This window comes from Plectropomus leopardus, chromosome 21, assembly GCF_026936395.1.
Source record: "Plectropomus leopardus strain MGB_pleo_1.0 chromosome 21, ASM2693639v1, whole genome shotgun sequence".
NCBI classification, from domain to species: Eukaryota; Metazoa; Chordata; class Actinopteri; order Perciformes; family Serranidae; genus Plectropomus; species Plectropomus leopardus.
This window is the reverse complement of record NC_142196.1, coordinates 15223479-15247665: the sequence shown is the minus strand read 5'-3', so window position 1 is coordinate 15247665 and position 24187 is coordinate 15223479. Positions and strand designations below refer to the sequence as shown.

Sequence of the window (24187 nt, the reverse complement as noted above, 5' to 3'; positions counted from 1 at the left end):
TAATTTTACATGTATATATTTTTAAATTGCTCAAGTGCACATAAGGAATTAAATAAATATATAACACATTTCTACCCACCATTGCCGAGTACTGCCTCACAGAGCTGCTAGCATGACTGTAGACTGTTGTTGTTGGTTTACATTGTTTCTAGGGCAACTGTTGTGTCTTTGGTTGTTTGGGTAAAGATGAAGGGGGCAATGGGGGCGATGGGAGTGTGTGTGTGTAGCTGGTGCTGGCGTCAGGAAGTGCGTGCCATGTCTGCTAACTCTGGCAGTCTGAATGTTGGCCTAAGGCAGAGGACAAAGAGACAGCTCTTAGCATGTTAGCACGGCAGTCCATTCAGACACACACAGGGATGTAAACATACTACAAGATACATTACAAGTTTGCAAACTTGTTTGCATTGTCTGCTTTATGCTCCACTATGTGACAGCTTTACGAGTTTCCATACTGATTAAGAGATTAAGATCTTTCATATAAAACATATAATGAGCTCATAAAATACTATGCGTTGTTTAAACTATCCAGTATACTGTAAAACTGTAAAATTAGCTCCCCGTCTGCCAGCTGCAAGTCAGTATCGTTATGGTGCACTGAGAGAAGGAGAGGAGGAGGTGGATGAGAACATGTATATCAGTGGTGTGTGCTGATTCAGCACTAAATCTTTCATTTGAAATAGAGGCTTGAAAGGGCTTGGCTTACCTCTGAAGGTTTCACCGGCCTGATGGTGAAAAGAATGTCGCCAGTAAAAGTCTTAACTGCGCCCAATTTGACGCCTGTAAAAGTCTCCATGGTGCCGATGGATACGCTAATCGAGAGGCAAATTGCTGTGGTATTACGGTGGTATTACTGGAAGCAATTACCAATAGGCAAGTAGACTGCTGTGATCATACCATAAATCCAGCAACAGTCATTAAGCGGAGCATGGCCTAATACCAGCCAGTATCTCTGGTGTGCGTAAGCACTGCAGATGAACTGAACAGATTATCTGAATGGAAGAGAGCTGAATGGACACAATGACGTTGTATTGTGGCTACTGTAACCAGACAGAAGCATAAGATGGCAGATAGACACACAAGGGCGATATCTGGGGATGGCGTTGTTATCTAGAATGACAGATAAAGGACTTATGTGAATGGATGCACTGTGTTATCATAGCTTAATCAGTGCTGTGTGCAACTTTTGAGAGTAAAAAGTGAACAAAAATAAAATGACATCATGTACTCTGGCTTTTCTACACTGCAAGATTAAGATTTAAGAGACAAGTGAGTTATAGACTTGTGTCATTGTGCTTTAATTGGTGTGTAATCAGTAGTTAGTTTGTTTGTCGAGCTGTACGTCTTGCCTGTGTGGTGCTGTATCTATGTGTTTATCATAAACAAGCAGGCAAATGATGATCTCCAAAAGAAATATAGACATTTAAACTCAAAGGGAAGAACTGCTCGTAACATATGATCTCATAATTCATGTCAAACTTGTTTGCATGTTAGTTTTATTGAATTAAACTGCACTTGTGTCATCAACATTTCTCCACACTGATTCTTGCAAAGGCACATTCCAGTTTGATAAATCATTTAATTCTTTCATAAGTGATTAAAATCATGATTTTGAACTGTAGATGGCAGCCTCGATCCTGGCAGACTTCTGTCTTGGTATATTTTCGTATACATTTTATATATATACATATACATATACAAACACACACACACACACATATATATATATAAATCTCAAATCAACTACATATTTAGCAACAAATTGAAATTTATTTGGATATTTTCAATGCACAGTCATTTTTCCAACTACAGTGCATCAATACATCATAAGTGCTAATCTCTAATATTTGTGGTTAGAAATCGAGTTAAAAGGAGGTTTGCACTGAGGTCTGCGATAAGACTTTCCACAGACCTCAGACCTGTGATGTTCCCCTGCTCATGTGTGTCCCCATCTGATTCTGATCAGGGTTTTTACTGCTGCACTCAGAGTTGCGGAGCCTAACAGGCATATTTTTAGGCTGGGAGGGAGGAGGAGGGTGCTATTGAAAGCCGAGACGTAATTATGAAATGTAAGTTGGAATATTGTTTTTATTACAAAGCCAAACAAATGCGTCTCTGCCGCGACTCACATCAAAGATGTCTGTGTGACGACTAACCGCCGAGTGGAGGCTTTGGTGCTCGGGGCTTAATGAAAAACAAATGCTGGTTGTATGTGTGAGGGCAACACAAGTGTGAGGTCTGTAAGTGTCACTGTATGCGTCGGGGTTGAGTATGTGCTGGGTGCCTTTTTATCTATATTGAGTATGTTGCTCACACATGTGGGTCTGTGTGTGAGAGTTTTTGACTGTATAAGGCGTCTATCACTTAAAGACTATTAATTACAGCCCAGTGTTATGTGGTGGGACTCTGTCACTGCTCATGAAAGAATGGAAAATTCAATTATTTCACTTTAGCTGAGACACAATAACTCAAAGCGCTTGATGAAATGCTCTGGATTTGGTGCTGAGGATGATGAAGTGTGTGCGTGTCTCCTTGCTCCACGTGTGGGGTAGTGTTTCAGATGATTCCCCATCATGCATCTGTCAGCATATCATCCAGGAAGGTGTATATTAAGTTATTTGTGAAGCTAATTATGACTTCAGCTCTGTTCTCAGCCCTGTGAAGAGCAGCAAAGAGCCAGTCAGTCCGTCGCTGTCTAAACAACATTAAATTACATGGAAACTTGGAGAGAGCTGCACACAAACACTTTATCTGTGTGCCCGGCTCCGCTCCTTTCTGGCTTTACTGTGAGTGAGTGATTGCGGCACGGAATTCCTCATCGCTCAGGCCTTTTGTTGGGATTGCATCGCTCGAATAGTTTCCATTTCCCCCCACCCTCCCTGCACCTACCCCCAGTGCAGACCCATTTTATTTATCTGCCATGTCTCATCGTTAGACAGGGGGAGCATGCATGGCTGCCCCGGTGCCCAGGGAGTGGAAATGTGACGGGCTGACAAACGGGCGAGTGTGGACAGACGTTTGTTGTGTCTAGACAGAGGCCTGTGAGGCTGTCATGGTCTCGGGGTAAGCTGGTCTCATGGGAGACACACTGTAAACTTATCATGGTGGTATTGTGTGGGAGGCATGCTGGGTTCTATTGTGAACCTGGAGAGTATGCACTCAGTCATATGTGTTTGACTAAGCAGACACGGAAGAGAAAATAATACTTAGACACACTAAATCTTCTGTGTGAGAATGGATTTGGAAAGTTGCACATGAAAAGAAAGCTACATGTCAAGGTTAAAAGTTAGTTTAGGCTGTACAGTGTAATGGATAGATGATTCAGCATCATTTCAGTGACCACACTTTAAGTCTGGTAGATCTGCTGCACATCAAAATGAAGTTAATGATGCACTCTACTCTGTAATATCTGTTTCTGTTTGTTCAAAGGTCCAGTGTGTAGGATTTTGGGGGATGAGAATTGTTGTGTTTTCTTTACCTTAGAATGAGCCGTTGATGTCTGCATAGAAAGCAGGTAATTTTTCGACTGTAGCCTAGAAGGGACTAACAAAACAATGGCTCTAGTTGGGGCCCTTCACTTTTTCATGTCGGCCCCTGTGAAACAGTATCTGAAAAAGCTGGTTTAGCCGGATTTTGTGATTTGTAGAGGTCTTGCTTCCAGCAAAAACTTTGTGACATGTGGATCTTAAATTATCAGAGAAAAAAGTTGAGCACACATTGGCAGGCACTGGGCTAGTGGCCCATATGGGACAAGCCAAACAGTATTGGAGAAACACCATAATGTGAAACTGCTTTATTTGGTGTTTTTACTGGTTTAAATCACCTGGTTAAGTTGTTTTGGAGAGGAACGGACCTCTGTGGATAATTCAGCTCCAGGTAAAAAACGTCCTGAACAATGAGCACTGAATGAATCTTAACTGGGAATGCACACTTGACACAGGGAAGAATCTTCAGCTTGTTGCAATCTGCAATCCTCATCAGTATATGCCACTAAATCTTACACGCTTCTCCTTTAAGACCACAAAAATGTATTTTTCTCAACAAATAAGAAACTATTTCTGTGGTTATTTTCGAGCCACTAGTCATCAGTGTGATGCAGTGTGAGCCTCTGCATCAGAATAGTCATGTGCATGTAAAAGCATAATTAACAATGCTAACACCCAAAGCCCAACATGTGAGGTACACATTTATCACTTTACCGCTCCATACACAGGCCCTCCTCCGAGTCTGGTGTCAACACAGAAATGTGTCACCTCTCCCTCCCCAGTAAAAAGATCAGAACTAGATTCGGCCTCGTGGAGAGCTGAAATGGCTGAGATTCAGATAGCTGTCGCCCACATTAAGTACTGTGCTTACTCTTAAATCGCTTGGACAAAAAAGAATATTTAAATGTATGAGGGTTGAGCAATTGTTGCAACCTTTTTTATTAATGTATCTGTATCATCTGTATCAACAAGCAAACGCATGCAAAAACCAGCTGTGACTTTTGATATTATCTGGACATTGTGTCCTCATTTCTCTCAAGTGTGGAACAAATTGCTTTATAACAAAGTGTTGCGACTCTTTGCCTCGCGTTTCAACCTCTGCTACATTCAGACACAGTCTCATCTGTTTTCTGTACGAGACACACTCCAGACAAAAGCCTTTGTTTACCTCGGTGACCTTTGTGTGTCTCAGATTAGCTTTCACTTCCCCTCAGACACCGAGGTCTTTCTCTCCATTATTGTGTCATTTTATATTGACCAGAAGGCAACACATCTAAAAGACAAAGAGGGAGTTGAGGTGACAAGCAGCTGTGTACACTGAGGTCATGTTCTCTTTCAGGGTCAGAGCCGCTTGCTGTTATTCTTTTGCTATTTCTTGCAAGCTTCAGCCTCGCAAGTGAATGTTTCCAAGTGTCAAGTAATGATTTGTATCACAGGCTATGACCCAAAGAAAATCTGGCATGCCACATAAGTCAGTCGCCAAAAGAGGGGAAATGGTTAGAAGTGGGATTGGGAAGAGAAAAGAGGAAAAGGTGAAGGCCTAAACTCGAGCTGTTCCCACGACCAGCAAATTGCCCAAATTGCCAGTGGCTCTCTCTGTCCCCACCCCCTCCAATGCATACCGTGATGAATGGGACATTTAATATTGCCCTGCTTAAGGGTATTACTGGAATGTATCTGTCCTCCTGAAAACACTAAAACAACACTTAGACCACCTGGACACACACTGACTGACTCAGTGATCAAAATGTAAGAAAAGTAAGAAACTTTGCAACTTTGTTGAAGGTCTTGAAGAGGCATATTGATGTAGATCTTCTGCCAAATGTTTTTTTTTTGTATGTGTGTTAGATACTTCAGTGTTGAAAGAACGACTGATGATGTTAAGAGTATAACACGGTTATATTTGTCAGTTTGTTGGTGTTAAGACTGGTTGAACTTAATTGATTGGGATCAATGGCCCTTACCTATGTAACAATGAGACACATTATGCAGCACTTTATGATAATAATTTAGTTATTTTTTCATTTCATTTAAATCTTTACGTGTGCATCAACAGAGTTATTTGACAGTCAAATTCCTTGGTGATGTTGGAGGAAAAAGTGAGGGGATCCCAAAGTCAGTAGGATTCACTCTCAGGAGACCATGAATTTCTCTACAAAACTTAGTGGTAATTCTCCTTAATAGTTGTTGAGATATTTCAGTGTGGACCAAAGTGGTGGATTGTCCAGAGAGCCATACTGCTATCATGGCGAAAAAGATATTTAAAAAAGTGTTAAAATATGTAAGAAAATGCAGACTGCACAGTCATCTTTTCCTATTATTTTTGATTATGCACTGTGATTTGTGAAATACGGAAGTAATTTCTGGCAGTTTGATGAAAAACAGTATCCTAAAAGTCATTATAGTGCGAAACTTTCTGGAAATAATGACTTAAAATATTGATTTACTTATCTTAAATTAAGTACTTGGTACCGTAAAATAATGAATTAGTATTTTAAAAAAAAGAAAATAATGAGAAACTTTTTGAAAATTATAACTTAATATGGCAAAATAATGAACTGATATCTTAAAATAATAAGAAACTTTCTCAAAATATGAGTGAGTATCTTAAAATAATGAGAAATTATACCAAGTAATTATCTCGAGAATGTCATAAGTCATTATTTGAGAAAGTTTTACAATGTTATTTTGAGTGACTAATTCATTATTTTGAGATAAGTAAGTCATTAGTTTGAGACAGTTGGTCATTCTTTTGAGATACATAATTTTGAGATGAGTCATTATTTGAAAGGGTTTCTCATTTGAGATACTAACTCAGTATTTCTTATTTTGAGATACTGACTCATTAATTGAAGAAAGTCTCTTGTTATTTGAAATACTAACTGGAACTGTTTTTTTTTTGAGAAACTGTTGTTATTTTGAGATACTAAAAGTTATCATTTTTGATAAAGCTTCTTATTAAAATGACTAAAAGGATCTCTCTTTTCTTTCATCACACTGGCAGAAATAGGCTTGCGTAGTGAATAAACTAAACTAAGAATCAATCAACACAAGCCTCTGCTTAGCGTATCCAGTCAGGATAGAGTCACGGATTAGTGGATTAGATTGAAACACTGTGTTAAGGTGTCTCATCAGAATGATTTCCTGACACCCCAAGGACACAGGTGAGATTTTCTGGCTCTGTGCCACGCTGATGGATGTTGGTTAGAGAGTTCTCATGAGCAAGTGTCATCCAAACTAATCCAGGTGATTAGTCATGCATTCTCCTCTTTCAATGTGTGAGGCCCATTTCCCCCCCAAACCAGGGCCAGGTAATGTAATCTCTAAGTGAAAAGTATCAATGTTGGTTTCAAATGACCCCACACACACATACACAGAGACGGGCATGCACTGTGCTGCAATATACTGTATGTAGAAGAGCAGACACAATGGCAGCGAGAGGCGAGGATATGTCCTGAAGGCGACCCTCTTGTTGGCAGACCTCCGAAATTCTTCTGGTCTGATGGGAAGAACGGGACAAATATTGTTATGGTGACCGGTCAAAATGTTGTGCGTGATTCAACATGTGTTTTAAAAGGCTTGACCAGCACACTTAACCAAGTAAGAGTCCAGACACTCACTCGCTGTTCATTCTCATAACACGGAAAGTACTGCAATATGTTTTTATCTCTTGAGGATGCTTTCGAAACCAAAATGGTCTGGCTGATTCAGACTCTCCCTTTTGATCCTCGGTTACACTTAACGAACCGTTGACTTCATATTATTCTACTTCACTGCTCTTCTTTCCTAAGTCTCGTTATTGCCGTGATTTATGCTTTCTTTTCCTATCATGCTGCTGCAGCGTCTATTAAATAAATCTGTGTCTTGATGCTGAACATTTTGTACTCAGATATGATGGCTGATCATTTTGTTTATTCTTGTATCACATCCAAGCTCTTACATGTGAAGAGGACTTGATCTCACAAGGAACAGCTGTAGTTTGAGATAAAGCAGATATGGAGGGCAGGCAAAAAGAGTTTATTTAACACAGACGAGAGAAAAAAAGGGAAAAGGACCTCTGCACCTGTTGTTTTTGTATGTTTGTAAGCATACGTCACACATAAGTGCTGTGCCTGCAGAGACAAACAGACAGTGTAAGAGGTTAGGATGAACAATACTGGCGTGTCTGATGCATATGGACTTCTTTAGAGAGTCAGAGGGATCTATGTGTGTGTGCTAAGAGAGTATTCGCTCTGGAGGACACAGGGAGAGATCAGACAAAACCCAGCTTTCCAGCTCTCCATCTTCCTCTTACCGCTCCTTTTCCCCCTCAGTCTTCATTGTTCTTTGTCCCCTTTTGCCCTAAACTTGTTAATGTACCCTTCCTGTTTCTGTGCAGTCATGATATGGCGCTGTCAACGACTCCTCCGCATCACTCCTTATAACAAAGAGTTTTTATGTTGATGATGCAAGCTTTTTTTTTTTTTGTGGATGTATGTGTGTGCAAAGCGTGTGAGCACAGCAGTAGGGCAGGGCTGGGAATGTTTATTTACTGTGATGTGCTTGCTTGCTCGTTTGGCTCTAAGCAGACTGTCATCACTGGGCATCATATTGACAAGAGAGAGACCAAAATATGATTAATGACTGTCCTTTCTGTTGCTTGTTTTCTCCCCCTCTCCCCTCTCCTTTCTCAATCCCTCCTTGTGTTTGGCTCCTTCAACCCCTCAGAGGACCTAGATGACCTGCGGATGGAGGGTGTGACGGGCTTGGCTCCATCCGGCAGCAAGTTCAGCCAGGGACGCAGCTCCTATCAGCCTGAACCACAGGCCAAAGTTACACTCAACATCTGCTCTAGGTGTGCCAGGTAAATGTTACCACCTTGTCTTATCTGGTGCCTTAGAGAGTGCGATTTTTAAGGAGCATAAGATCAAAGAGTCAATCTGTTCTTACGAGAGATAAAAGGAACAGTTTGACATTTTGGAAAATTATCTTATTTGATTTCTTGCTGGGAGTTAGATGAATACATTGATACAACTGTCATATTTGTTTGGTAAATATTAGACTAAAGCCAGCAGCCGGTTGGCTTAGCTAGACATGCTGGACAAACATCAGAGTGGTATCAATTTTCTCATCAAACTCTCGGCAAGAAAGCAAATATACATTTGTCCCAAAATGTCAAACTATTGCTCTGAGGCTTTGAAAGAATACCTCACCCCCCAAATGTCCATTTGTATATCAGTTACTCACCCTGTGTTAATGTACACTAAATTCATGAAGAAAACTTTGTTTTTCTCGCATGCTTACAAAAACAAAAAAATATCAAAAAAACGGAGAGAATTCTTGATGAATCAAAGTCAAAGGCGTTTAACAGCAAAATTATATCAAAACATCTGTTGACAATGTCTCACACAACTCAAGTATAATCCAAATCTCATTTATCCATTCGTTTGCCCAGTACTTTCCAAACAGACAGCACTTTCCAATGCGAAACTGAACTAAAAGTGAAAACGCTCGCTTCAAAACCAGACTCCATTGGCATAGAAAGTATCTTGCTGATAGTTATTTTGCTGAATACGGGAATTACTGGTCTACCATTGTCTCATTTGGTTAGTTAGTTTGTGTTAGAGTGTCACTTTGTTGAGTGTGAACTAACCCTTTAAAATACCCAAGTCACACAATAATATGAACAAACTACTGTCAGATGCAGCTGTAGACCAGCAACACCTGTGTTCAACAAGGTGAAATTACTGTTTTTGTCATTGGAGTCTGGCTTTGAAGAGAGCATAGATAAATTTCACCTTTAGTTCAGTTCCCCATCGGAAAGGGCTGTCTATTTGGGAAATACTGAACAAACAACTGGAATAATGAGGCTCAAATTATTATATTATACTGCATGAGTTGTGTGAAGGTTTGTAAACCCTTCTTCACACTTGAGCATAACAATGGGTGAGTAATTGATACACAAATGGTCAGTTGGGAAGTTAATCCTTCCTTTAAATTATATGACTTTAAATATTTTTTTCACCACAGTAAGGTTGTGGTTTTTCCTTGGAACAATTTTTGTTCAGTTATTGACATGCTGGGTCATGACTCCTCCTTGTGCCCTGCTGTCCACTCCCCCACCCACTCTCTCTGCATCTGTATCAGAGGCAGCATACCTCAACTCAGAGAATAATATCATATCTGAAGTGCATTCCGGTGTTGCTTGTTTTCACAAATCAGCCCATGCAGTGATAATCGTCTCCACTATCACCCCTTCTCTCTTTATCACAGTTCTTCTCTGCTGACACATTTCCTGTTCCCCTGATCCACAGCATCAGTGTAGCGCTCAAATATCTGAACGTTAGGTGTGATACCACAGGCAGGTGTGGGCAGGACTCTTCCTTGATGCCAGTCAGTGATAAACAGGTATCTGTTCGATGAGACGCCAGGCACACATCTGCCTGCACGCCTCCTCTGTTTGGGGTTTGGAATTTGTTTGTTTCCTACTCTTCTTTCATTCATGCTGCTTATCAGTTTCGCTCCACGCACAGGCTGCGGGATGTTGTCAGAGGATGAATGGTATCAGTGAATTTTTTCTCTGCCAGTTTAATGACTGAATGTTTTTAGGCAAATAGTTTATACCTTCAGCTTATCACTCAGTCCTGGGGTCAAATCAGCGATGGAGAAAAGCAGCATCTATATCTGGAGTCGTTCTTGGCTCTCATGCTCACTTTTCTCAGTGACTGAAATGTCAGACATCTGTTCTCCTGCTCTGTCTTCATCTCTCCTTCTTGTATGGTCCAAATTCTTGCTTCATCCTCTATAACCTGACCACAAAATCCTCCCAAAGTTTCACTGGCGTAGGAGTCGTGGTCTTTCATAGTCGTTTTTGGTAAGTGCAAGGGCCATAAACAGATCACTAAACTGGAAAAGTGTTGCACGCGTGGTATGCCTTTTGTGCTATTGTGGAGACACTTAATTCTGAAATCAGGAGTATCACACGTATTCATGAATCCACACATGTGCATGCATGTCCCTGCACTCACTTAATGCTCCTTTGAACAGATACGTAGGCAGACATCAGGGAGCAGTAAGGAGAGGGACTCCCATCTTTACACTGTGTGCTTTAGCACTCTGTCTTGATGGGATTACCAGAAACACCTTTCAAACATGGCTTAATATGAGGCCAACCTTTACACTGACTCCTCAGAGCAGTAACATATGTGGCACAGTTAGTTTCACACCTGCAGACAGCACTACTGTACAGATGGAGGCTCGCTAAAGTTTCATTTTTGTTTTTTATATTTGAGGATTGCTTGGCCCTGTATGGATCTATACACTGGCCAAAGTTGGACCAGCATTCCTCACATACCCGTCACCCCTCAGGCAAACACATTACAATTCGGCTCCTTTTTTTCTTCACTTATTAGCTCTTCAGGGTGAGCATGGAGCACATTTCTGTGCATTAAACTTTTGTTCAAATGCATGCACACTGTATGTACACTGTATTCGCTCCCTCTAGTTGTCTAAGGTGTCAAACCCAGCTGAGTGACTTGGCTGTACCCCATACCACCCAAAGCCAAGGCGAGGTGACGCTTGCTTTCACACCCACAGCGTGAAGGCGACAACTCGGTTCCTCCCTAGCGAGTATTTATTAATATCCAGCAGCACGCCTGTATGTTACTGTGTTCACGATCCACCTGTAATGTTACAGGCCAAGGACATAAAAAGGAAATTAATTACTGGATACTTAAGCTACACAAAAACATCATACAGATAAATAACAGACATGTTATTTTATTAAACACTATTAGAATAAGATAATATATTCGCCATTTTGGACTCTAGGTCATGTGTCAGTTTAGTTTCAGTTTAGCCAATTTGTGAAATCTTTAAAAAACAGAAAAAGTTTGTTTTAAATAGGTCAGGTTGTTTCAGTCTTGATGTGATTACTGTCCATACATAACACATTCATTTTTTTTAAATCGCGTTAATCGCCAGCAGACATTCCTATGTTTAAGAGGCTGTACTGGGCTGAGTTTTAGAGCTAGAGAGATGATACTGGTATCATATGAAATAAGAGAACCTGACCTGAAGAATCCAGTGGTTTTAACTATGTCATGCTAACTTTTCAGGACGGGGTCTGAATAATGCTTCAAAGTTAGGCTAAATTTTGGCTCTGACCTCAAGTTATCTGAATGACATCTTACAGATATGCACAGTTTATGCTAGTCCCATGCAATTCATTGATGTCATTTGATTCCTAATCAAGACAGTCTGGCAAAAGTTGCTTTATTTAGTCAATATTGACTTCAAAACTGTTTTGAAATACAAAATAATGGAGTTGAAATGCGATTAAAAAATTATTTGTTTGACAGCCCTAGTTTTAAAAAGATTCATAGTGATAAAGGTATTATGTATGCTGTAATTTGTAATATGTGTATCTTCATTATTTAATGACATAATCCCTTTTCCTTTTAAGCTGTCTGACCCCAAACAGAATCGTTCCCAGTCCTTAGACACCGTGCTCGGCCATTCTCTTTTTCCTTTGCTTCTGTTCAGCCACCGTCCACGCCACCAAACAGTCCAGTCAGCCTGTGTGGCTCCTAACCAGCCATGGCAGGTCAGGAAACACGCCACTTCCTCTGGCCTCTCCGCTGGTCGGTTGAAGTGTAAAGTGCTGTGTGGCCTGTGTGTTGTGGGCATGTCTCTGTCTCTCGGGCTATGGCTGCGGTCACACCAACATTTCATCCACCTCCTTCATGCACCCGATCAGTTTTTTTAATGGCTACATACTCCTGCCACAAAACCTCCTGTGTGCAAACGCATCCCAGATCTTGGGCACAGTCCGCAGGAGTTGGCGGTGCAGTCCATGAAAATGGATAGATCTCCAAAAACCTCTTCTGGGCTTGTAGTTCTCATTAAATTAATTGCTTTCATATCAGGAATGCACTGAGGGAATGGTAGTTAGAACTTGCGGCTATGAGCTGCTTTTGTTCGGAGAATGGGAAGGCCTTGTGATAGTCATCTCTGGTACTTTTTAATGGTCTTATAAAGACCAATAAAGGGAGGGAGAGACAAGGCGAGGGATGTATAAAGAAGGAAAGAAACAAAATACACTTTAAAAAGCTGCGTTCTGCTTTTACCCTCATCTTGAAGGTAGAAACCATGAGGCCCTGCAGCTGTGACGGAATGCAGCCGCGCCATAAAAGCGCATGGATTGCTTTCCTTTGTCTTCAGCTAATGGCTGCGCCGATGACATGGAAATAACACGCAGCGAAAGCATTTGGAGCTAAAGTAGTGTGTAATTACAGTTAATTTGGTACGATTTACAGTCTTTAAAAATATGCTTTAGAAAAATAAATGCAGTGTTTAATTCCATGCGGATGTTTGAGTGTGTGAATTAGTTTGAGTGTAAAAGCAGTGTGTTTATCTTCCCATTGAAAAGGTATTTCAAACACTGTTTGTCTTTCACCCACAGTTCCTATCTCAGGGAAACTTAAATCTTTTAGTACCTCAAGGAGACAGCCAAATCTCTCAGACCCGCTTCCATTTCAGTTCAAACAGATATCTTCGAAAAAAACACAAAGCTATAGGGGCTTGGAACACATCATGATAAAAAACAGTAACTTACTGATTTAAGGGGGAAACAGAATCTGTGCGCCAGTTTTTTCGTTTTGCTTTGTCAGTGAGCAAAGTGCCTCTGAGACAAGTGAGCTGTGTCTGCGGATGCATTACTTTGGTTTCATGTCAACATGCTAAAGACTATTTCACATTGATTTTCAGCAGGATGAGAAGCTACGATGAAGAGATCGGATTTGTGACCCAGAACTGACCCCATGTTTTTCTTTTATCCCAGATTTTGCAGGAGAAGAGATCATAAACTCTCTAAACACTTCCTCTTTGTCTCATCACCTCAGTCTGATAGAGATTTGCTTGTCTTTTCGCTATCTGGAGTTCAGTTTCCAATCATGCATTACAGTGTTTTGGCTGAAAAAAATGCAGATTTTCAGAAATGATTTGAACGCGCTCGACTGCCACTTTGTGCTGTAGTTTATATGTGTTACGTGTTGTTTCTAGGTTGCAGGGGGACAGCCTATCGGACGGCAGATCTGAAGAGGTGCACAGGCCTCACATATCTGAACAAGCTGTCCCTGACATCTCCTGTGAGTTGCACAACACAGTTCAAATTCAAAGTCGTTATTTTTTTACATTTTTGCAGTCTCACGCCCTGCTCTTTTTTTCCTGTTTGTATGTGATGTCTGGAGCAGCTCCATTGCCCGGGGTGGACACAGTGGCGGGACGGTTGCAGGAATGTGAAGCCTTGTCTCAAGTGTCAGGCTCTGTAAGTGTCCTCCCTGCATCCATCACCAAACAATTAAGATCACGTTACAGCCATCAATTACCATGTCGCTCTCTCCTCCTCAGTCTCTATTGTTTGAGAGTGAGTGAAAAGCCACCTCAAGCCTCCTGTTATTAGGACAAGACCCAAGCAAAACTGATCCATCTTTATGCGGGCAAATTTCAGCTTACACAACCATTGATAGTGCTGAATAAGTGATAGAAATTTCCCTATATCACTTTGCTTCCCTCTCAGGGCGATTGTGTGAAATCTGAAAGGAATAAATGAAAAGAATATCTAGTGACACAATGACAATTGAGGCTGATTTAGACGTTTTATACAATAGAGCTAAATATTTATGGGTTACAGGAGTACGCACAGTTTTGTTCAATAGCTGGATTGCGTGATAACCTCATATGCTTTGGGGAAGAAATCTATAGAGGCCTAATGTGTTACACGCCAGACTCAGACACTCACATGCTGTTAATAAAGCAGCCAGCTAAGACGCCAGTACCTTTTGTATAATTACCCTCCAAAAAAACCAATACCTTTTGTTATAATTGGCCATTCTAAGTGTTAGACAAGGCTTTTTACGGCATGTTTTAAAGAAAGAAAGGGGTTTGGAGCCAAGACATTGCTGCGTGTGTGGAGCAGATGCAGAGAGGCTCCAGACTAACTGGGAGCAGACTTTTCAGAGACTGAAGGACTTGTTGAATCAAAGCCTGTAGTCGGAAGTCTGACGGATTAAGCCAAATGCACCAGCCACTAGTCAGGGAGTGGAAAAACTGTGCACCTTTTAGCAGCAGTTCCTACTTTTTCCCACTTTTCTATCATTGAGTAAACTGACCAGTGAGGGACAAATTTGTGGGATTTCATATTGTATTTAATGTAATCCATACAATAACAGTACAGAACAAATTATGACTTGCACAATTAACTCAAATAATGAATGCAATATGTGTAAAAAGAGCGATTTAGATGGATTTGCAAAAGATTATTTCCAGTGAATATTGCTTTTGATATTTTTAGGAACTCTCTATACAATGTCTGTTATGTGTTTTTTGGAATTTTTTATCAGTCATCTGTACTAAACAGGCTTCTTTCTAAACAATTTAAATGCTGTCCTCTCCACACTGCTCAGCCAACTTTTCATTACCTCTTTGGTTGTTTTGCCTGTGTACTTTTCTAATGCAGGATGAGGCTGTAACGCAGTGAGTGAGGGTGTTTCTCTCGGTCTTCACCATGACCTTATCCTGTGAAATGTTATCAAAGTGTATATCTATCAAATGAAACAAACTACAGTTAGGCTTGACCAGATGATAGATGATGTCGGTTTTATTACCACGTCATGTCTAACTCAGAGATTTAAGCTGATTAATTTAGCCTCCAACTAAATCTGACATCCTCTCTACCACTGACCTTCACAGCCACATTGAGCCATTATTTTGTAGCTGCTTATGAGGGACCAAACACTACATCTCCATAGGTTAAGCCCCGTCTGGCACCTTTACGAATAAGGTACTAATGTGTCCCATATGGAAACTGCAAATGCAAACGTCTCCTGTCAACTGCTGTAGCTAATGTGGCTGTTTTGTGTTTTAATTGCTTGTGTTTGTCTTTGAAAGGCAGATGCAATTTGTATTAGCTTGTTAGTTTGACCAGCTCTTCAAGGGCTTTCTGCTCCACAATCACTAAACTGAATGGGAAAAAAGTAAAAGCTTTATGAGCTGATTTGGAAAAAACACAATGATGAAGTCATACAGTTTGAGAAGTAATTCAGCCTCTGTAGTTGATTGTGTTTCCTTTATTTTAAAAGTAACTAATTATGTAATATAGCTCATGCTGCAGCTGCACTACCTGTGTAGGTACAGAGAACACAAGTGTCCCTTGCATTAGTAGAAAAGTGTCCAATTGTTTCTTTGCATGTCGCACTGTTAAGAAAAGATGTATATAACTTTTTCTTGGTTTTAATTTTTGAAGTCATATTTAATTATTAGTACATTTCATCACGCTTGGCTGTCGATAAATGAACTGTGCCTTCTGTTGTGCCCTGGTTCGGGCAGTAAAAGGTTGGTGATGTTGGAAAGTAAACACTGTTAATGGTTATCATTATTAGTCCGCCAGGCCCCCTGCCTCTGCCAGCTCCTTTAGGTGATAATTGCCTCATAAAGACAAATACTTTCCGAAAGCAATCGCCAGAGCAAATTCCCCAAGGAATCCTTGTATAGTTTCCTTTGTGAGTGTTAAGTGATATGTTTTAATCAAATTTAGCTCAACGTAGACTTGTATGGGTGTTACCATCATAAAATCTGCCAGGGGAAACTGTTCATTTGTATGGTAGAAATAAGATAATTAGTGTGATGCTATGCCATGTGTATGAAACAAGGCAGAGCCGTTGTGACGGTATATTTTTGTTTCCAGGGGAATTTTGGCAGAGTTTCAGCCGATACACTATATAGCTTTTTATTTTTGGCAGCAGTCTGCTCTCCACACCTCCACAGTTATGCATGCATGGTTATCCTCTGTGCAGATCTCTGTGATTTTAGATCATAGCTCTAGTGCAGTTTTATTATTGTTCCACATTTCCATATTCGTAGTTTTAATTTGTTTGTCATCTGCATCCATATGCCCTAAATTGTTGTTAGAATACAGCAAGTAAGCTCTTTGTTGTGATGTCTTTTCAGTATGAAATTTCTTTTAAATGCATTTACTTGAGATAGTTGTGGTTGTGTTGGAATTTTTAGTTACTGCAATTGCAACATTTTTTTCATTCAATTTCAGCTTGAAAGAAGTTGTTGGGGGTTGTACATTTAATTATTTTCTAATAGAGCTGCCATCTTTATGGGCCAACATGTGCCTTGATGAATTGAAGTCATGGGAATTTGGGCATTTAACAACAGCAAAACTATATCAAATGTGTTTACAAACTCTCACAGAACTAGTTCAGTATAATCCAAGTCTCATTTATCTAGTCGTATGCTCAGTGCTTCCCAAACACAGGCATTTTCCCTGAAACCTTACAGTTTAAACACTGTTGCATAAATAGCGCAGGTGTACGGCTCCTTTGTCTGTGTGGCTGTTCAAGTTTTCTTTATAAATTCAAGTTGGGTGAGTAACTGGTGTACAAATGGTCATTTGGGGGAGTGAAGTATTGCTTGAATTACATTTAAGTCTCACTGTATTAATGGTTCAATTAGGAATCATTGAATACTATTTTATTTTGAGGGTTTTGCTGAATATTGCAACCACTTAGGATGCTTTTGGTTTGCAATAGATTGTTTGTTAATGTGATTGCTGGTGCAGTCTCAGACTGTGAGCTATATACTGCAGAAGCAATGCTGTATGTTTTCCCAAAAACTGATTCTGCTGCTGTAGTCCCTTCTAGCTTGCATAGCCACTGGGGGATTTGGGATATGAGGAGTAACACTCAACTTTTAATGAGTTCCTGTTGTTTTGGCTCACAGCACAATCACCTAATGGATTTTATGGACTGTATACAGGGCTCACCGGCTCACCGGCCCAACCACTGAGTTAGCACAGCCAAGAGCAAACAGGATATTGACAATAACACAGTGAGACTTTTATTCAAGCATTACAAGACAGGTTATATGATGCACTGTCTATCATTCAGATGTAGAAGAACAGCCAACAGAAAATTAAGTGCCTGGAACAACAGGAATGCAAGTAGGAACTCATAATGTTCAATTAGAGAGCGTTGAATAGCAGCTAGATTAGAATTATCTTCTTGAGGATAAACATAAGATACTCACTGTATGTTACAGTTTATGTTAAAGGCTAGTTCATCCCAAAATTAAAAATATATATTTTTTCTCCTACATGTAGCATAGCTGCTTAGTCTAGATTGTTTTGGTGTTAGTTGCTGAGTGTTGGAGATATCGGCCGTATGCCACCTGCCTTCTTTCAAATATAGCAAATATAAATCACACCCTGCTAGTGGTACTCAAAGCACCAGACAACAAAAAAAAAAAAAAAAAAAAATATTTAAAAACTCAACAGCAGTGTGTCCAGAAATCATGAATCATCATGAATGTTTACATCTCGTGCTGAATAAGCACAAGCCTCTCATCTATGAGCAGATGCACGCCTCCTATCTACGTGGTAATATGGTTGGAAGGTGTAGTTTGATCTACAAAAAATAGTTCCTACATGAAACTACTCACAACAAAGTCTGTTGAATATCTTGAGGAACCAGCTCATAATTTCTGGAAAAAGACATTACTGTTGAGTTTTTAAATGTACTCTTTTGGCACTTTGAGGTACCACATGCCAAGTGCAATTTAGTTGCATTACTGGACATTGAAGGAAGGCATGACAGACATCTCTATTGCCGATATCTCCAACACTCTGCAACTTACACCAAAACTTAAAATGATCTAGACTGAAAAATAACAGTACAGATTAGAGGGAAAAAATATGCATTTTTGATTTGGGGGTGAACTGTCCCTTTAAATTCAGTGGATTAACTCATTTGAGGATTTGATTTTGTCAGAAAAGACGACTGCTTTTGCCTTTGCACTTCTGTTTAGCAGCTGTTTTGATGCAAGTGTCCAGAACTATATTTGGACCTGTTTTAAACAAGAAAATAACTCAATACTAGTGGCCTGTGCTCATGTGCTCATGTGCTATGAAGAGAGAAGATCTCTCCCTGCATGTTTGAAGGGTTGGTATTTAGTATAATCAAACCCTTTGTTGTTTTGGTTAGAATAAAAACAATCCTGTGCTGTAATACTGAATGTTCTCCACCTCACACATGTGCAGATCAAATCCTTATGCTGACAAACTCCCAACTGCCAGGATGCTTTCTTCTTCACTCAGACTCATCCCACACCTGATTTGATAAAAGCAGTATTTGCCGGGATTCATCATGGAGCTTAAACTCAGGTCATGAGATATAGTCTGGCTTTGCAAAGCTAAAGTGGCAGTCATCCAGAATTCCTAAAAGTGCACTTACATTCTCATTCTGTTTCAATCTTTTTCATAGCTTGAGAAGGGGCTTTAGCATTTGAGAAACTATACTATCAAAAGAAAGCTACTGCAATGGAATAAGCACAGAAATCACTAACATATAGAGACAGAATAAGGTGAATGATGGCGCTCAATAGATTTTATAAGGAACTACTGTAAAGTCTCCAGAAACACTCCCAGTAGAAAAGCTTTATATCCAAAGGAACAAGTAGTCCCAATCTGTGAATTTAACCAATTTAAGTCCTAAAATATCAGAAGTAAATGCTACTTATCTGTGTGTCAATGTATTGTTGTATACTATATTGTGTGTGTGTTAGTCATTGCGCTACTCTGCCTGACCACAACAAGAGAGTCCATTAATTGTGCTCTGCAAAGCCAGCAGTAGGCTCAAACTATGTTTGAGGTCTATGACTGCATGCACATATCCCGAACAGTTGTTGTTGTGCAGAGGGCAATCTTGAACCGAACCCCAGATTGTGGCGATTATTACTGCTGACCACACACGTATAGCTGCACACATGCAGACTATAAAATATTTAACTCCAGACTTCCATCCTCTCTCTTTCTGTCTTGCTTGCTCTCAACATGGAATCAATTTCCAAAGAAACAAGATCCTTGTTTGTTAGTCGGGCAGAAGCATCACTAGAGGGTTTTTCCCCTTTTCTTTTTAAGGTCTTTTAGTTTTGTCATACTGGGAGGGAGATTATACAACTGGGGTTTTGCACCACTGACATTAATATACTCATAAGTCATTGCAAACTCATAGCTGCTCTTTATTTTGGAGATGAAAAGGCATTCCTTCTCATCTCTTTGTCTGTGTAGATTAAAGCATCCAATCTAAGCATCCAAACAAAAGTGGAAAGAGGTTTACTCATTTGCGCTCATGTCATACATTGTTGCTGATAAGGACAATAGCTGCTTTCAATGGTAGAAGGAAATCGCTTTTCATCACATCATTGTGTCACCCTAGCCTGTAATCAAGTCCATTTATGTTAAGGTTTGGGGTTATTTTTGCCCATATCTTCCATGTAAAGCCTCACTGATTTGTACATGATCTTTTAATATGCACCATTATGGTACGCTGTAGGCCACATGTTGACATCTTCCACCTGACCTTATAAATATGTATGCCTTAACCAAAGTTGATGTAACAACAGTCATATTTTGATTGTAATGTCTGTTTATTTATTGATGTTATCTAGGGAGGTGAATTGCTTGCAGACTCAGTATTTCCTGTTTGTATGCTTGGCCATAGGGCTGCACAGTACCACCAGCCTTAAGGTCTGCTGTCTCCATGATATATGGTCCTGATTACAGGATAGTTTTTTCCTGTAGTGGACAGAGGAGCTTCAGGGCAGGAGCAATGCAAATGTTAAATGGTAGACATTGCTGATAAGAGGAAATCTCTATAATGTCTGCTGGTCTCATGAAGCAAGACTGGGCTTTTTAAAAGGAATACTTCAAACCCCAAATGAATATTTGTATATCAATTACTCACCCTGTGTTCAGAAGAAAAAACTTTTTTTGTTGTTTTTCTTGCATGCCCGCACTGTGAACAAAGAATGAAAAACAAAGAAAAGTCTTGATGAACTGAAGTCATGAATAACTGTGTTTAACAAAATCAAAACAGTATCAAACCATTTGGTAAATAAACTCTCACACAATTCGTGCAGTATAATCACGTCTCATTTATTCAGCCGATACTCAGTATTTCCAAAATACGTGAATTTTTGCAAAAAACTGTATTATTTAAAACTGATCTTAAATTGTTCTTTTTAAAGCCAGACTCAATTGACAAAAAAAGTAATTTTACTTAGCTGAACACAGGTGTTGCCTAAAATGTAGCGGGTCAACATGTCGAACGTCTGAATGCTCATGAATCTGGCAGCTACACCCACTGAATGAGACACTGAATGAACTGTTCTCTCAGTGGGACAGGTGCTTGCCGAGAAAGAATGACAGATCGTGGGATGCTGAATCAGTGCATTAAAATGAATATTTAATCTTTATTAATGTAAACATATATGATGACAGGTAATGTGTTTAAGAGAAATGTTGTGGGTCAGGCGGCACTGGCTGTCATGAAGAAACTGACACTACATTTTGCAAAAAGTAACCTGAAACTTGATCAGATTGGCTTGATGAAGACATGAGAAGAAGGCAAGGAGTGAAAAAGAAGAAATAACCCAAAAATTTGCAAGAAATTTGTAAAAAGTACAAGAAAATTACCTGAAAATTTGTTAAAAATGAAATAAAATAAACAAAAAATAAAATGAAAAACATAAAAACGCAGACCCCTATTATTTAAAATCATCAAGAATTTAGTCCGTTTTTGGATTCTTCGATCACTCTGGAGGAATGTGACAAATACAGAGTTTTCTTCAAGAATCCACAGGGTAACGCAGGGTGAGTAATTGGTACTCAAATGATCATTTGGGGGTTAAAGTATTCCTTTAAAGCTCCACAATTAAGTTTTTGCCCAGTGGAGCTTTTAACAAGATCAAGCTGAAAAGTTGACTTGGATTTTCAAAGTAATTGTCGCTGTAACTCCTTATAAAGTAATGTAACAACTATTATAAAAATGAACCCAGGAAACTGTTGGTGGCCTTGTTTGCCGGAGCTGAGAAGACCCAGAGAGAGCGAAGGACAGGATGATGTCATGCTCTTGGATTTAGGGGGGGATACCACCAAAGAGAAAGAAATAAAGTTGGGGAGGGGATTCAGTTGTAATGTTCGACTCGCCTTGCTTCTTTATGAGGGCTGTAATTAAGGATTGGCTTGTGGTGTTGCGGTTGTGCTGCCACAGAACGCCTCATGTATCTGACAGGCTCAAAGATCAATGCCATGGACCCTGGGAATCATGTTCTGCCATTTATCACAGGATAGTAACTTCACTTGTTTTTCACCCTACCTCCTCTTTGGAAACAGATATTTAAGTCCTCTTTGAATCCTCAAAATCATAAAATGAGCATCCTGCTATATCCCAGGTTTGTCCTTAAATGTTATTGGAAGACTGCACTGAGTGTATATCACCAGATCTCCCAGAGCCATACTCTGTGTCAGCACTTTGTCAAGTCAACTCTGTCTCTCATTAAGTGCTTAGCACGTCGGATGATGTAAGTGCTGGCATCGGCGGTATCGTAACTTATCTAGTGTAAACCAAACTTACAGGAGGTGGAATTATGGCTAAGAGATTTTATTTCTCACCTGTGCTTGAAGCTTGTGAGCACTTGGTCTGTTGGCTTAACAGATCAGCTGGCCACTTGTGTCCCATCAAAGGAATAAATAGGAGGATTAGGCATGCTGCCATTACAGGACTTGGCAACCAGCAGACAGGTCCCTTTCCAAATCATACTCTTGGCGAGGAAGCCCAAAGCAGCCCCTATAAGTAATCCAATCTGCTCTTAAGAATTTATTTTCTTTCATATGCTTTGAAATATGATCGTCTTTAGTTTTTGTATAATACCAATATCGTGCGCTCTTAGGGAACCATCCTTAATTTATTGTTCCTTTACTGCTGATGCAAGATTTGCTGCTGTCAGGCTCTTTGCCAACAAACTAGTGTGCATACAAGCTCCTATAGATTTACTGAAAGTTATACAAAAATGCCCTGAACCACTACTGACAGTCTAGCGTCCCGCATTCACTAAACAGAGATCACTGCACGCTCTGCGCTTTCATCTACACTTGCTGTGGTTTTGTGTGTTTTTCTAAAGCCCATAAAATAATAATTGCCCCTCTTTTTTTCCAGCAGATATGGCTCAGATATTTCCAGCAATAGCTGAAAATTATATAAAGAGTTAATTGAAGGGTCTTTCTTCTAATATGACTTTCTCTCTTTTCTGTTCTCCTTGCTAACTAGCGTCAGGCTGTCTGGGAGGCTGATCTGAAGGCTGTGAGAGGTGGGAGCTCTGTCGGGCAGACGGGCCTGCTACTGGGTGACTCCCTCTTTTCTAAAGAGCTGGAGAACATGGGCAAACAGCTTGCTGGTAGGCAGATCTGAGTGCTGTGCATGAATGTGTGCTGTGTCTTTGCGCAGAAATGCCTTGTCTGGGTATTTATTGGTGGCTTTAATGATGAATAGTATAAGTTAGGTAAAATACTTTCTTTGGAATATAAAACTTATTCTACATCATGCAAACATTCACTCACTCAGTCACACACACACACACACACTTTAAACTCCAGACTTATGAAATAGAAAGGGTTTTAGGGAACACTTATGAGGAATGGGAGGGGGAGAGTCCAGCTTAAGAATGCACCGCTTTTGGCCAAAGGATTTTCTCGGTTAATTAAAAACTGATCTTCCTGTGAAAAATCTGTCAAGACTAAATAGAAAAACTAATTAAAATAATTTCCACATACTAGGAATTAATCTCAACTCCAGCTTTGACAGTTTCAATCAATAACTCCGGCTCTGCGGAGTCATTTGGAAGTGATCGAAGCTTAACTGGCTGGAGACTGATTTGCTCTGACAAAATGGAATTTATGTGGCATTTTGGAAATCATTATTGCTAATGCAGTTCAGGGCTCATCTCCGACATCTGTGACGTCTGGGTGAGTCAGAGACTGCTTTTGTTGTCATGATGATCAAGTGTGTATCCTCTTATGAATCAGATGAAAGCCCGGAGTTGAGGCCAAAGCGAATGTCGCCATTTACCATCATGTGTCACCCACTTGTTTGTTTATGCATGTCCTCCCGCTCTGTTTGACAGCGTCACTGTGTGTAAAGACCTCGTACGCGCCTTCACATACCAGACTTATTTGAAGCATATTGGTCCTACTTAGTGAACCTATTACTGTCACCAAACAGTGGTCCCAGCTGCTCCCATCGCCTCAGCTCATCCGCACATCGCCGCTCAATAAATACTCCGTGCCTACAGAACAGAACAGCACTCTGGTGCTTAGGAACCACTAAAAGAGGACGATTCGTGTTAACACACACTCAGTTTTGCCCCAGAGGTCCTCAGATGGCATTAATTTCTAGTTGTTTTACGCCGAGTTACTGAATATTCAGGCCGAGGGCTCCCACCATGCAGCTCAGTGAAGCTGTTCAACAAGCTAATTCAGCTCTTTCAAGCCTTTATTAGCTGCTAATACTTTCCATGTTTGGAGCCAGAGACTCACTTTTCATCTTATATTGTCACCCCAATTATGTGGTTGTGAAATCACCCTTCGTCTGCCTTTATTGTGAAGCTCATGTGCTCTTGGTTGTGATTATTCACAATATACAAATGATTTACTGCTCATTAAATTTGTTATTGAACGATGTTATGAAATACAGTTTAATTTTAATTTAGGAATACTTACTGTTTTAAAATGTTTTATATAATTGGTGATGCAATACATTAGTTTTGGGAATATGTAAAGGTTTTTACCACTTTTTATGCCCCTGCTCTGTCGACAGCTGTGGCCC

The 24187-nt window shown here is 40.1% G+C and overlaps 1 protein-coding gene across 2 annotated transcripts in view; it reads left to right on the top strand.

Moving 5' to 3' along the window:
* Positions 1-24187, top strand: part of c21h8orf34 (chromosome 21 C8orf34 homolog) — a 75314-nt gene that overhangs the window by 37405 nt on the left and 13722 nt on the right. For both annotated transcript variants that reach the window (XM_088072195.1, XM_042510609.2), the window contains exons 8-11: positions 8190-8325; positions 13524-13609; positions 13715-13788; positions 22634-22760. In XM_088072195.1, the coding sequence (XP_087928321.1) occupies positions 8190-8325; positions 13524-13609; positions 13715-13788; positions 22634-22760 (423 nt within the window). The remainder of the gene's footprint in view (positions 1-8189; positions 8326-13523; positions 13610-13714; positions 13789-22633; positions 22761-24187) is intronic.